General features: G+C 55.0%; 1 protein-coding gene and 1 long non-coding RNA gene across 2 annotated transcripts in view; one reads left to right on the forward strand and one right to left on the reverse strand.

The window, feature by feature from the left end:
- Positions 1–14,242, forward strand: part of LOC122172628 (uncharacterized) — a 28,895-nt gene that overhangs the window by 959 nt on the left and 13,694 nt on the right. Inside the window, exon 2 of the long non-coding RNA XR_006173115.2 lies at positions 13,604–13,769. This is a non-coding gene — a long non-coding RNA (uncharacterized LOC122172628). The remainder of the gene's footprint in view (positions 1–13,603; positions 13,770–14,242) is intronic.
- On the reverse strand, positions 4,245–6,305 carry FOXE1 (forkhead box E1). Its single transcript, XM_065549902.1, has one exon. It carries the CDS (start codon positions 5,757–5,759, stop codon positions 4,806–4,808), a length of 954 nt encoding a protein of 317 aa, XP_065405974.1. The 5' UTR covers positions 5,760–6,305; the 3' UTR covers positions 4,245–4,805.

Consider the following 14,242-nt stretch of genomic DNA (forward strand, 5'->3'; position numbering starts at 1 on the left):
CACACACACGCAGGCACACATGCACACACACACTCGTGTGCACACATGCACACTCACACATACGCCCGCGCCCATGCACATACATTGCCGCAGTCAGTGCTCTGGGGGCAGATTCCCTGGCTGGCCTGCTCCCGTTTGTGCTGCCCAGGTGGTGCAGAAACCCCCCAACAGGCTCCTGCGGGGGATTCTGCCTGTGTAGAGAAGTCCCCACCGGCCTAGCGGGGCCCTACGTGTCCTTCCCTGCAGCTCCCGGCGCCAGAGGCATATTGGGGCAGGACGGGGAAGCCTGGCGCGTGCTGTGCTCAGATGGCAGGTGGCCCCTGGCCAACTGGAATAAGTTAGAGCTGCCCCTGGGTTCAAGTCTGGTCTGGGGCAGAGAACTGGGGAGTGTCGCTGGCTGTTTGCTCTCAGCTTTTCTTTCCCGCTGCCCAGAGTGGTTGCATGGGGAAGGGGGGCCAGCCTGCACTAGGGGCTCCTGTAGGCTCAGGCGCAGCCAGTGGAGCTCCTGTATCCTGCTCTCCCAGAGGCTTCTGCAGCCCATGGAGCAGCCAGCTGCTTTCTGCTCCTCTAGGGCAGTGCAACAACGGCCAGTGAGCAGCTGCAGCAGGCAAGGGGCAGCCTGTGCTCAGTGGGGCTGGACTCTTCCCCAGGGCTGCAGGGGAGCCCCCCCCCCGGCACTGCGCAGTGACAGTCTGATGCCATCGGGCGTGGCACCAGTCCATGGGCACATACCCAAAGGCCACAACGTTCCGCCTCAGGGGCCACCAGCCCCCCGGCAGGTTGGACGCTGCTGTTCTAGACCCTTCGCTTTATACCACCAAGACTTTGGTTAAGTCTGAGCCAACCAACCCAGCTCCAGAGCCCTGGCCAGGTCCTTGGCTGGTGTCTATGGGCACAGCGCAGCTCACTCACTCGCAGAGCCTCGGGCTTTTAATGCAAAACTAAGGCAAGTTACAGACCTGTGCAGCGGGGCTCGCAGGAGTTGATACATTTAGAAATAGGCAAAAAACCCGGCCCCCTTCCAATGTTCCCAACAATCCGAAGTACCCGACGTGAAGGCACGCGCCGGCATGTGGACCCAGTGGGCAGCCACGCCCTGGCCTGGCTGCGGGGCTAGCCGAAATGGCTAGTCTCGTGCAGCCCTGCTGTGATCACCCAGCAATCCCAGACTAACCGGAGCGGGGCACTAGCCGCTGTGCTGCCAAGCAATGCCCAGGGCTTCCCTCGCTCCGAGCCGGCTACATGAGCAGCTCACGTCACTTCATTCAACCCTCTTGGCCAAATCTCCCCCCCGCAGCTCGCAGCCCGCAGTGTAACGGACAGCAGGGTTCAGACCTCCCGGTTTCACTCCGATTTGCGCCCCTGACAGCTTTCCGGAAGCCACAGGATTCACCCGCAGCCCAGCCTGCTCCCCCATGTCAGCGGGGATATCGCCATGGATCGCGGCCCGGGGAGGCCCGGCCAGCGCAGAGACAGAGGCGGGTTTTCATTCCACTGCCAGTTCTGAAAAATCGGGGGGGAGGGGGGGGGTTACTTTGAACTGAATCAAAAACAACCCCCCCCCTTCTTTTTTTTTCAAAATTTTCGTTGATTGAAAAGTAAATAATCATTTTAAAAAATCATTTCAGGTCAAATGAAACGTTTTGTTCAACTCCAGACAAAATATTTAGCTTCAATTTTCAGCATTTGAAAAGGTTGTTGACTCTTTAAAATAAAATTAAAAGAAATGTTTAAATGAAGTCTGAACCAGAAACCGAAATATTGTTCCAAACAGATCAAACACGAAACGTTTCCATTTGTTTCGGGGGGGTTTTAGGTTATTTTGGACCAAAATGAGTTGGCAAAACCGACACTGCAGAGAACACGGCCACGCTGCCCACGCGGGATTGGTTGTTTTGTTTGTTTGTTTTTTTGGCCAGAAACAATTTTGTACAGAAGTTTTGCCCCGCTCTATAGCTGGTGCTCCCCGGATTCTAGCGGGAGTTTTTCCGGAGTAAGGACCATACAATCCGTGTGCCAAGCTGGGCCCGAGTTTACCTATTGTAAGTAAAGCATTGTACATCGCCCCCGCTCGCTTCCCCGGTCTTGTCCTGCTGCTTCGCGTCCTAACCTCCCCCAGCTGCCCGACCCCCAGGCGGTCTGGCGGTGTAACATTTCCCCCCGGTGCTGGTATTAGCCCCAGCACGGCTGCAGCGAGTGGCACCGGGCCTTGGCGTGTGGCACCGGGCCTTGGCGTGTGGCATTTCCTGAGCCGGAATATCAGCATCTCTCTCCCCTTGGGATCAACAGTACCGGGATTTCAAACCACTGTCCCGAACGCTAGCCCACACCGCACGTGCAAACTCAACACACTCGGTCCGCGGTGGCGAAGGGGCCTGTATTTGCCACCGAAGTTCTGTCTGACTGCTACAGCCGGACCGGAGTTTGCTTGTATAAATATTAGGGTAAATCTAGGTTCGGAAACCTTCTTCTCTCTCTCTTTTGGAGGTCTGGGTTTTCTCTCACACACTATACTACATTTTTACCTTTCTAGCAGTGAAGCATTTCAAATATGGGTAAGATTGTCAAGAGTGGCTGGCTGCCCACTTCGATGCGCTGTAAAGGGGCTGATTTTCAGAAAACTGCGCAGCACTTGCTCTCTGAACATCAGTGTCTCCGGTTGAGCAAAACACCATTTTCAGGTACAAATTTCCCCAAACAGAAAAGGGCTGGATCCAGCACTCCTTGCTCAGGGAGTTGTGATAGTCACGTCAATGGGCCCACTCGAGTAAGAGTTTGTGGAGTGGGGTCCACATTCTGCCCGCATCCCTTGTGCGCGCAAATCACCCCCTGAACTCCAGGGGAACGTTGTGAGCAGGAACACACTTGGAACAGAGCCAGTGGGACTGCTCAGCTGAACAGAGCAACTCGGGGCGCCCCTAGGATCAGGATCAGGCCCTTACACGTCAAGCTCTTTGGGGTGAAGAACAATTTGCTGCCAGCTCCTAAAGACTCGGGGCTGTATATATTCATTACAAATACTTATAAAAAGAAGAACAGGAGTACTTGTGGCACCTTAGAGACTAACAAATTTATTAGAACATAAGCTTTCGTGGACTACAGCCCACTTCTTCGGATGCATCCGAAGAAGTGGGCTGTAGTCCAGGAAAGCTTATGCTCTAATAAATTTGTTAGTCTCTAAAGTGCCACAAGTACTCCTGTTCTTCTTTTTGCGGATACAGACTAACACGGCTGCTACTCTGAAACAAATACTTATGTTCATTTCAAAACATCGCTTTGCTGCCTCATACATTGCAAACGAGCAGACTGGTGCTAGCTGCTAGGGACAATTCGGGGAAAAGCCTCCCAAAGCCCAACTGACCGGTGTGGGCTTGCGGCACAATGACCAAGGAAAACACAGAAGCAGAGGCAGCCCGGCCCCGCGAGCAGCACCCGATATCCTGAATGTGAGCAGGCTGCTGGGTGACCGTGGGAAGTCTCTTCCCCACGCTGGGCCTCAGTTTCCTTCCGCTATCTGTGAAGGGAAAGTACTACTGGCATCTCCCCCCGGCTGGACACTCGGACCCATTCGGGGATGGGCGGCTTTTTTTTCAATTTAGCTTAGGCCCCTTCCCACGCAACAAACTAAACTGAAACCAGAGTTTTACATTTTACACCGTACTACGCGCACCCATCTGGGGGTGACACCTATATAGCGGCATCGTTTTATTTCACCTGCCTTAGTTTACACCAGTAGAACTTCCCCCCGTAGACTCGCCCTGAGACAGCGAGTTCGGCGGGGTGGGGTGGGGGGCTGTGTAGTGTATTGTGCAGCGCCTCTCACTGAGGCAAACAACCAGTCCGCCTGGGCTGCCTCTCCAGCCAGCGCTGAGTTCATAAAACCTCGCTCCCAAAAGGCTGGTGTCAGTGGCTTTGGCTCCGGTCCTGATTTCCCAGTTAAGTGGCTTTTTTCCACTAATCAGACCGGGGAGGAGAAAGCGCTGTCTGCGGCCAGGGGACGGAATCTCACTTAAACTTCAGCCGGGAGATGAAACAAACCCAGCGTGGTGTGATCGCGCTGCTGCTCTGGGAACTCGCACTGCCCCTACCTGGAAGGAGCGGAGCGGAAAGCTGACCTGGGGCACATGACTAACGAGGGAGCGGCCCACGAATTAGCCAGGGGATGGGGAGGTTAAGCTACTTGCCTAAGACCCGTGAAGAGAACTGGAAATCTTGGTTTTAAAGATGGAAACCCAACGCAGTGCTGCCGGGAGAGCCATTTATTGCGGGGACACGTCCTAGGCCGTTAGGAACAGAACTGCGGGCACCCCCACCCCGTCTTTGGGATCTGAAGTAACGGGAGTCAAGGACCGATGAGTCCGGGCCAGAAGGACTTTATGGTTCATGTGGAATTGGGTCTTGTGCAGGAACAGCTCGGGCTCTCTCCGTTCCCGGTACTGCCCTGCACCGCGCAGGGCCCCGGGGGGCAGAGAGGCGCCGCCGATGTGGGGAACAGCCCCCGCGCCCCATCGCTCCCCACGCGGGGCGAGTCCTGGAGCCAGTTCCGGGCGCAAGCAAAGGGGAACAACGCTGACTACTCGCCGTGTCCTGGGCCGCGGCCGGGGGCTTTGCCAGACGTCCGTCTCGGTGTCCTCCCGAGTCCCGCACGGCCGCTCTGCACAGCGCAGCGGGAGCCACCCCTGGCTAGCCACGGCCCCGCGGGGACCCCGTTGGAGCCCATGGGGCCGGCTCCCTGCTCCTCACTCCCGGCGGCGCGGCTCGGTCCTTCCGGCGACCGCTCCAGCGCCAGCCCGGGGCCGGCCCCTTCACATGGCCGGGACGAACCTCTCCACAGCGCCGGGGTAGGGCGCGGGGCGCAGGTAGGCGCCGGGGCCGCCCAGCTGCGCGCCGGGGCCGTAGCCGTGGGCCAGCGCAGGGCAGGGCCCGGGGGACATGCGGCCGTAGAAGTCCCGGCTGTCGCCGCCGAGCGGGGGCGAGGCGGACAGGGCCAGGCGGCCGGGCGGGTACAGCTGGCCGTTGCCCTGCGGGTAGGGCCCCTGGGTGAGCGGCAGCGGCGCGCCGGGGCCCGGGTACGGGTAGGAGACGGCGCCCCCGGCGCAGCCCGGGCTGGCGTAGGCGGCTCCCCCGAAGGCGCAGGAGCTGGCAGTGCCCGGGGCCAGCTCGGGGCTGAGCGGGCGGCCGGGCTGCGGTACGAGCTGGGCGCCGGGCGGCCCCCCGAGGCCGAAGAGGCGGCGCGGGGCGGCGGGGTAGCAGGCGGCGGGCGGCCCGAAGGCCCCGTCGGGCGCGGGGCCCGGGTAGGTGGAGAGGTCGCTGCGCTTGAAGCGCTTCCTCCGGCGCAGGAAGCTGCCGCTCTCGAACATGTCGCGGGCCGCCGGGTCCAGCGCCCAGTAGTTGCCCTTGCCCGGGCGGCCCGGCTCCCGCGGCACCTTGACGAAGCAGTCGTTGAGGGTCAGGTTGTGGCGGATGCTGTTCTGCCACTTGCGCGGCCCGTCGCGGTAGAAGGCGAAGCGCTCGGTGATGAAGCGGTAGATGCCGCCCAGCGTGAGGCGCCGCTCTGGGGCTTGCGCGATGGCCATGGCGATGAGGGCGATGTAGCTGTACGGGGGCTTGCCCCGCTGCACCGGCCGCTTCCGCCGCCGCCCCGCGCCCCGCGCTCCCGCCTCGGGCGGCCCCGGCTCCGCCTTCACCAGGGGCATGAGCAGGAGGCCGGGCTCGGCGCGGCTGGCCCCGCACAGGGGCTGCTGGCTCTCCGCGGTCATCCCCGGCCGGCCCCTACCCCTGGCGCGCAAGCTCCGCTCCGGGGCTCCCGAGGCCGGCGACTCAGTCCAAGAGGGGCGCGATGGGGCGCAGGAACTCACTGCTGATGGGCGCGGGGGAGGCTCGGGCTCCGGGCCGCCCGGGGCAGGGAGGTCGGTGACTCCAGACCCAGGGCTGCGGGAGCTGCTGCCCCCATCACCATTAACTTGTGCCCGGCTGGCCGCTGGGCAGGGAGCCCGGGGCGGAGGGCGCCGCAGCTCCCGGCGCGCAGGTAACCCCGCCGGCCCGGCAAAGGAGGCGTGGGGGCGGGACTCCCTCCTTTTATGCCGCCTGCTGAGCCGCGATCTTCGGCTCCTTCTGTGCCTGCCGTACCTGGGCAGCCGGCACTCCCACCTGCCCGGGCCATCGCCTCCGCCCCCAGCGCCTTAAAGAGACAGGCCGGGCAGGGGCGCAGCCTCCCTGACGCACCTGCAGGAAGGGGCTGACCTGTCCAGAGCCGTGGCAGCCGCGGGGAAGGATATGCCCGAGCCCTTCCCCCACCTTCCCAGGTAACTCCTGACTCCGAGGCTCCAGAGTCGGGAATGGGCGCGGCGCAGGAGAGGAGCCGACAGCCCGAAAAGCAGAGAGCCCATGCCCGCTCTCGGGCTCGGGAGCCCCGTGGGCAGCGTGCGCTCTGGAGAAGCGCTGGAGCGGAGCCAGGCGGGGTCGGGGCGTAGCTTTCTCCAGGGTCAGCGCAAGGCGCCAGGAGAGGGGCGCACTGGGCTGGGGAGAGGCACCTGGAGCCCGCCAGGCGCCAGGACATCGTGCCCAGGACTCCCCCACTGCTCTGGCCAGCGCCTTCCTGGAGTGGGGTCCCGGGCTGTAATCCTGAAATAGCGCCTTGTGCCCTGGAGCTCCGTCCCCGAGCCCGCCTGGGGTTTGCATCGCTGGGGACGTACCCCTACAATAGGCCTCGGGTGCCCTGCGGCGGGCGCCTCCTTGGAGAGAGGGGCCCGTGCGTTCTCCTGGGTTTGTGCAGCGCCTGGCACGGCGGGGGCCCCGCGCCCAATCACAACAGCAGCGTGAACAAAACATGAACGATTAGCGCCTCGATGCGCCTTTCTGAAGCGCCCCCTACTCGGCTTAGGGCCTCACCGGCCGGTAGCGATAAAACTCCGCACTCGCTATAATAACCGCGGCGAGCGAATCACACAGCAACGAAACCCGCGTCCGCCCGAGGCCCCCGTCCGATTCGTTAGGGGCTGGGCTGGGATTCGTGCGGAGCTGCGGGAACTGGGGCCGAAGCCGTGTCTAAACGGGGGCAGCGGTTTAAGATCGACATGAGGAGCTGGCTGGTCGTGTTCAAACGGATTCCTTGTGTCCAGTGCATTTCAATTGCAATGAGTGAAAGTGACCAGTCTAAACTTTTCTGAATGCGGCTATAACCTATTTCCTACAATGCTGAAACGCGGAGCCCGTCCGGGTGTGTGTGTACGGAGGTGTCTCTAACTCCTTTGCACAGCGGATGTAGACACTAGAGAGACAAGCTGGGTGAGGAATTATCTTTTATTGAACCAACCTACTCCTCAGAACTTTTGTTCTGTTCTAGTCTTGTTCATTAGCAGAAGTTGCTCCAATCCCAGATATTACCTCACCCACCCTGTCTCCCTGGTGTCCTGGGACCAACATAGCTACAACACCGCAAACAGCAACGTGTGTGCTGCACAGGGATGCTTGTCTCCAAATGCTGGACACGCCCCAAGGCTACATGCGCCAGGGATTTTTGCCTCCCAAAGCAAAAACAATTTTGGCTGCCCCCCCTTCTTTAATTACCCCACCCCCCGGCCCGCCTCAACTCCGCCCCTTCCCCAAATCCCCAGCCCTGCCTCCTCCCCCCAGGCTCTCAAGCCTAGGAGGGAGGGAGGGGGAGAAGCCGGCAAGGGCGCCACGGCCACTCGGAGTCTCCCCACCCTCCCAGGTTTGAGAGCCTGGGAGGGAGGGGGAGACTCCGAGTGGCCGCGGAGCCGGCGCCGCTTCTCCCCCTCCCTCCCAGGCTCCCAAGCCTGGGAGGGAGAGGGAGCAGCGGCACGGGAAACGGCCGCTCGGGATCTCCCCCTCCCTCCCAGGTTTGAGAGCCTGGGAGGGAGGGCGAGTAGCGGCGCGCGAATCAGCTGTTTTGCGCGCTGTGGCAGCAGCAGCGGAGGTGAGCTAGGGCGGCCGGGGCACATTTTTAGGGGCGGCATTCTGGCGCCGGCCATGCCGCCCCTAAAAATGTGCCGCCCCAAGCACCAGCTTGTTTTGCTGGTACCTAGAGCCGGCCCTGCCATGCGCCTTCCCTTACAGAGCACCTAATTTTAGACTCGCGGTCAGGCCAGGACAGCTGTGTTTGGATCCCCGTTTTCACACCAGTTTATCGGGTTTGCACTTTTCTTAGAGATTTGCCAACCCGGGGCTTTTAGAGACTTCTCTGTAGTAAATTAAATTAAATAAGAAAAATAAAGCATGCGCACCATCCCCTTAAAAACCCCAGGTAATAAACCAGAGAACAACCGGGACCGAACACTCCTCTTTATTTTATGCTTTCAAAATACACAGACAGTAAAGTCCAATTCTTACCTATGAACACGTGCAAAACCCGACCCCAAACCTACCTCTGCTAACTGTACAGAGCGCTCATTAGATTTCCCAGCGCAGCGTTTGTGTCTGTTCCTTTGTAACAAGTAGCTGACATAACATAACCCCCGGGGATACAATCTGTACAATACCAGAAGAGGAATATATTCACAATGAAATTGAAGCAACGTGGCTTTTGGGATGCAAACTGGGGGGCTCTGTATCTTCGCACACAAACGCACTGTGAGGCAGGTTTCTTCCTCACAGTGGCAGAGTGTGTTGGACTGCAGATTGATTTTCTGATCATTATAAAGTAGGGACTAGAATAAATACTGCCCTGCGCTGTGACGTCTGTTTGTTGGTGGGGGATTGGTTTTCTTTCCAGTATTGCAAACACATTTTTCAGTCCCTGTTGGCAGGGGCAGCGAGTTATATGGGCCTGGGGTGCCCGTGCTCCAGGAATATTCAGGGCCCGGGGCCTCCACCAATGTTTGGGGCTAGGTTTCTCCGCCAGCCCTGCCTGCTGCCCCTGGGCGATTTAAAAGGGCCTGGGGGCCCCTGGCCACCGCCATCACCACTGGCAGCAAACAGCGGGTCTAAAGCAGCTTCGCTCCAGGCCACTCCCAGAAGCCGCTGGAACGGTCCTATGGCCCCGGAGGGGGGTGTCTCCGTGTGCTGCCCCTGCCCGGAGCACCATCTCCACAGCTCCCATTGGCCGGTAACTGCAGCCAATGGGAGCTGCGGGGGCAGGGCCAGTTTTAGGAAGTGCGGGGCCCAATTCGAACATTTTCAGGGGGCCCCGACAGGGATGACTTAAACAAAACAAAAAAACCCTAGAAAAATCTACCTTTCATTTCTTCCATGTATTATTTACTTTCCATAACTATATAAATAATAACAAAATTATATATTACATACATTGCGTAATGTATGCGGATACATGCTAACCCTATCTAAAGCTAGGGTAAAGATGCCCCCCCCCCGGGACCCTTTCCCCATCCACCCCCCTTCCCTGTCCTCTCGGGTTCAGCGTTTGGATGTTCTAAGCCAATTGTTAAACTGCGGCCTGACTGTCGGGCTCTCCCTGTGCCCCGCTTGCATTACCTCGCCTGCACCGCAGGGAATTGCCACAGCCAGCCTGCGCGCCTACAAACCAAACCCCGCTTCTGAAGTCCCCGGGCACCTGCTCCCCACGGGGAGCCAGGCGCTAAACCAGCACTCCGCTGCGCACAGGAGGAAGGGAGCAGCACCCTGGGACATTGGAGTGAGGAAGCCAGGTTTCTGGCACTGTCCAAGCGCGGCCACGCCCATCATGGGGACAGCAGCCAGGTGAGAAGCGCCCCCAAAGCCTGGAATGAAAGTGGTCTGGCCCTGCGTTAGGGCTAGTGGTGTAAACCCGTGGCCAGGCTGCAGGGCCTGGAGCGGAGCGCGTTCTCCCCTGGTGCTGGGATGGGACAGAGCAGAGGTAGGTTATTTTGCCTGTTTACATTTGGCAGCTCAGTAAGTTAAACAGGAGTGTTTATTCAGCGTTACAGTAACAGCATTTCCATTCTTCCAAGGCAAGTAAATAACAGTTATAGAACAAGTAACCCCAGCGGGAGAAGAGCCTGGACATCACTTGGAGATGCTGTGTGATTTGTGATCACAACAGAAAGGGTAGAAATTCAATGAGGAAATTGGTTATGATATAATATAAGTATAGTGTATAACTATAAAATAAGGACAATAACAATCATAGTAATACATTCTTCTGCTGATTTGTAATCTCCGAGACCCTGACTTCTGTTTTAAAAGTCAATTACGTCCAGAGAAAGGGTTGGAATAATGCACCTTCCTAATTCCACAAGCGATTTGCTCCTGTGGCGTTCACGCACTTTACTGACAAACTACGATTTACTCTAGCAGTGCGGGGACAAGACATCTGGGGGACCTGTGCTGGGGCCAACGCCTCTGCCTGCAGCCAAAACTGCTGACCACAGAGACTTTATGAATGGCACCATTAGACGAGGGAGGAAGAGCTTTGCCTGACTCTCAGAGCCCATCTTTGCACGGCTGGCAATTAGGGGGAAAAAAACAACAATTTATAACTGTTAAGTAGAGCAAATCTGATACGGGAATCATTGAGCAAGATTAAATATGGGACCCTGCCAGGTCATTTGACAAAGTCACTGGTAAGAATATAATATTTGGCTAGACACCCAAATACTCATTTGATAGAAACCAATTGCTACTCAGATTGTAAATCTTTGGGGCACTGACAGTCTTTTTGTTCTGTGTCTGCACAGCTCCTAACACAATGAGGATGGTCCATGGCTAGAGCTCTTTGGTGCTATCACAACACAAACAATGATAAATTATAATAATGTATACACAGTTTCAAGAACTCTGCATGCAATTATAGTGATTGCACATGGAAAAGTGCTGCTGTTTTGCATGAATTCTTGCACATGCTCCTGGGCCTCTCTCTACTGAAAATCTGGGTCTGAAAATTCCATCCGAACTTTCTGATTCCAGAAAGCATCCAGATATTATCCTAGAGTATCCAACATCTCCCTCCTTGTTCTACTGAAATTAAGGACAAAACTACCATTGATGTCGTCAGAGAGCTCAAATGCAGGCCAGAAGCTCTCCGGTACCTTTGAAACACCTGACATTGAAGTGCCCTGCTGCCCACCATGATCCTGTAGGGCCCAATGCTGAGCACACTGAAGTCAAGGGCAACACGCCATTGCCTTCAGTGGGAGCAAGATCAAGTCCTTAGGTGGCTCATCTTAACTGTAACATTATAACTTTGTATGTAGGGCAGCTTCCTTTCCTTTGGAAGATAAAACAGCCCCAGAGACCAATAGGAGTCGATCTTTGTGTTCTGAGGGTGGCAGCACATCTACTAGGATCTGCCCTCTGCCTTTTGCGTAGCTGGGTGCATAGATAAATGTGTCTTTGGGCAGGGGTTCTCTGGCATTGCTTCTGGGAACTGTGCTCAATGTTTCATTCATATCCAGGCCCAGGAGTGTCTTTTGCTGTGTCTACCACATGCCTCTTCTTGGCTGGCTAAGTCTAAGGGTGTTCATGGATGTTCAGGAATACGTGCTCAGTTCACTATTGTTATTCCCTTGTCCAATCAGGGAGCAAAAATACCACCACATGACTCAGTAGTAAACACACATATGCATACACCACCCACCGCTCCACCTCTCCATCGTTACTTGGGGGGCTGTTGCAGTTGGATATAGCCAGAGATGGGAGATAAAAAAGGGGGATGTTTAGATCAAGATGGGACATTTTTCAAAAGGATCTGCTCTAGCTCAGCCATAAATTCTGAGCCTGATGCAGGAATCAGCGGTTGAGGGTCTTAGGCCTTAAAGGTTGTGGGCTGTAGTCCACGAAAGCTTATGCTCTAATAAATTTGTTAGTCTCTAAGGTGCCACAAGTACTCCTGTTCTTCTTTTTTTAGGCCTTAAAATCTATCAAACAATAAAGGGGATGCAGCTGGGTGCAACCCAAGGATTGGGCCCTTATTTAAAAAAACAGCTTGTCTCTCCTCCAAGGTAACTGTGTTGGGGGAAGAGATTATTTTTTTAAAAAGAGAACAAAAAGACAGATGCTTTTAGCTATGCCTCATCTGCACTAGGTCTATTGACTTAACAAACAGGATGAACTATCTTTTGTTGATTAAAGACTTGGAGGTCATTTTTTTAATGTGACAGAAAGTGTGCTAAATTTGGATCAGTGTTGGCCACAATAAACACAGTAGAGTATTTAATTCTGCTTCTTTGACAAATAAAGTTTTGAAAAATTAATCTGGGTCAACATTTTTCCATCCAAATTTCTCAGTTTAAATGATGTGTGTGCCAAGCTCTGCAGTCCTCAACTGAGCAAAACTGGAATTGACTTTCAGGATCAGAACCCGCAGAATTTAGCTGTATATTTCTGCACTTGTGGCTGTCATCCCCCAGCCTCTGCAGAGGGTCACTCATTGGTTCTACTACATATAAATGAATCAATCTAACCAGAACACCACATTTTTGAAACTCCGAGTCCTAGACATAATTTCCACACATGGAAAGGTTCAACCTCTTTGGGCCCGTTGCCCTTACACTACTCCAGTTTTACAAGCGAGATCACTGAGATCCATGGAGTTACTTGGTGTGAATCTGCAGTGACCTGGTGGAGAGCCAGGCTCTATATTTGCTATTGAGGGTTTTAAATTTTTTTGCTTAGAATCTAAAATGTCGCAGACTCTCCTATCCCTTTGCTGTCTGCCAATAGTGGCTACAAATATGGACCCACAGAGAGCAAATCCTGCTCCTCTCACTCTCTCACGCAGGCCCAGCGAGGAAGAAAAACCATCCTAGTGCACAACCTAAGCCCTGCCTCAGGGCTGTGGGAGGAGAGAGCCACAGCGGGAGCAGCCATGAGCATGGAAAGCCTTGTTCGCTGTATAAGATGGCCACCTGTAGGCCAGCACAGAGGGCTGCGATGGGGACAGGCTGGAAGACGGTCCATAGGATGCCCATTTATCTGCATCTGGTGGCTTTAGCGCCTTGTACAAATGATGCGGCGTCTGCAGGGTGTGTGTGGGTGCATTCAGGGATGTCTGGCTGTGTGGAAGGCCCAGAGCCTGGCTCTGGGTAGGTCAGGTAGATTTCACCTCAACAACCTCCTCCCCCCTTCCTCTCTGCCCAGAACCTGATTGCTTGGTCTCTGTGTGGGCGAAATGGCCTTCACTGTGAGGCAATACACAGAGAGGTTTGGCATCACTATTAGTATAGTAATGGTGCACACTAACCCTTCATTAGTCCTAGACAACACACCATTCAGCCATTCTCCTGGTAACTCAAATCACCACGTTTAAGCAGCAGATTACATTTATTAAATAACTATGTGATTGCTTTATCTGTGACTATGAAAGACGTTGAATAACAAAACAACACCACAGACAACAGCATGGGCAGCATAAATAGGAGCTAAGGACTCAACACATCTCTCAGTCCTACAATGATGTCCCTTTATTGAAAGGAACCCACTGAGTGTAGGTTCAACACCAGAGATGGCTTTGTCGTCTGTTAATATTGTTTTTACCACTGAACAGTGACAAGGGCAGGGTCTTGCCAAGTGTTGCTATTTTGCGAACAGCAGCTATGCAAATCCATCATACCCATTAAAAAGGAGAGCCTGACTCTGACAGGGAATAGGCAAAGTATTTTAATGCTCTCTTTGGAAACTGAAAATTGCTTGCTATGCTTGATTGCAGGCCTGGTGAGTTTTGCATCACTGCTGTTCCACCCACGGCACTATATGTCAGCTCCTCATGAAAATTTCCAGGCCGGCATCTTTGAATAGCTCCCAGGCTGCCAGCATGAGAAGAGGCTCTTTATATTTTGCCTATCAAATCACCAGTTTGGTCTGTCTGTTTACAGGTTAGTAAAGTTTAATTCCATAATAATATTAACAAATCAGTGACCCAGTCCAGCTTTACTTGGAAGTTCTGCCTGGGTAAGGAGTGCTGGCTTGAGCATAGTAGCAGAAATTCATTACTTCGCAGAGAGCCTGTACCAGCCTATACACCATTTCAGTCCTGCTTAGTGGGGCAAGGAACATTGCAATAATAGACCTTAACAAAGGCTATTGATAGATACCCTTGACCTAACTTCACACAGTGAGACAGCATTCAGAACCGATCTCCTTATGCTCCCGGGGGGTTGTCAGTTCAGAACAATGCCCTTTGGGTTATAAGATCCATCAGCTACTTTCAAGAGACTGATGGACTGTCTGCTGACTGAGCATGTAGGGATCTGTGCTGCAAACCATGATGGTTTTCAGGAAGGCTTGGAAGGAACCTTTGGAGCACTTATGAGCAGCATTTCAAGAGGTGCTAATGACAGGTGTGAGT

Source organism: Chrysemys picta, chromosome 6 (genome assembly GCF_011386835.1).
Source record: "Chrysemys picta bellii isolate R12L10 chromosome 6, ASM1138683v2, whole genome shotgun sequence".
NCBI classification, from domain to species: Eukaryota; Metazoa; Chordata; order Testudines; family Emydidae; genus Chrysemys; species Chrysemys picta.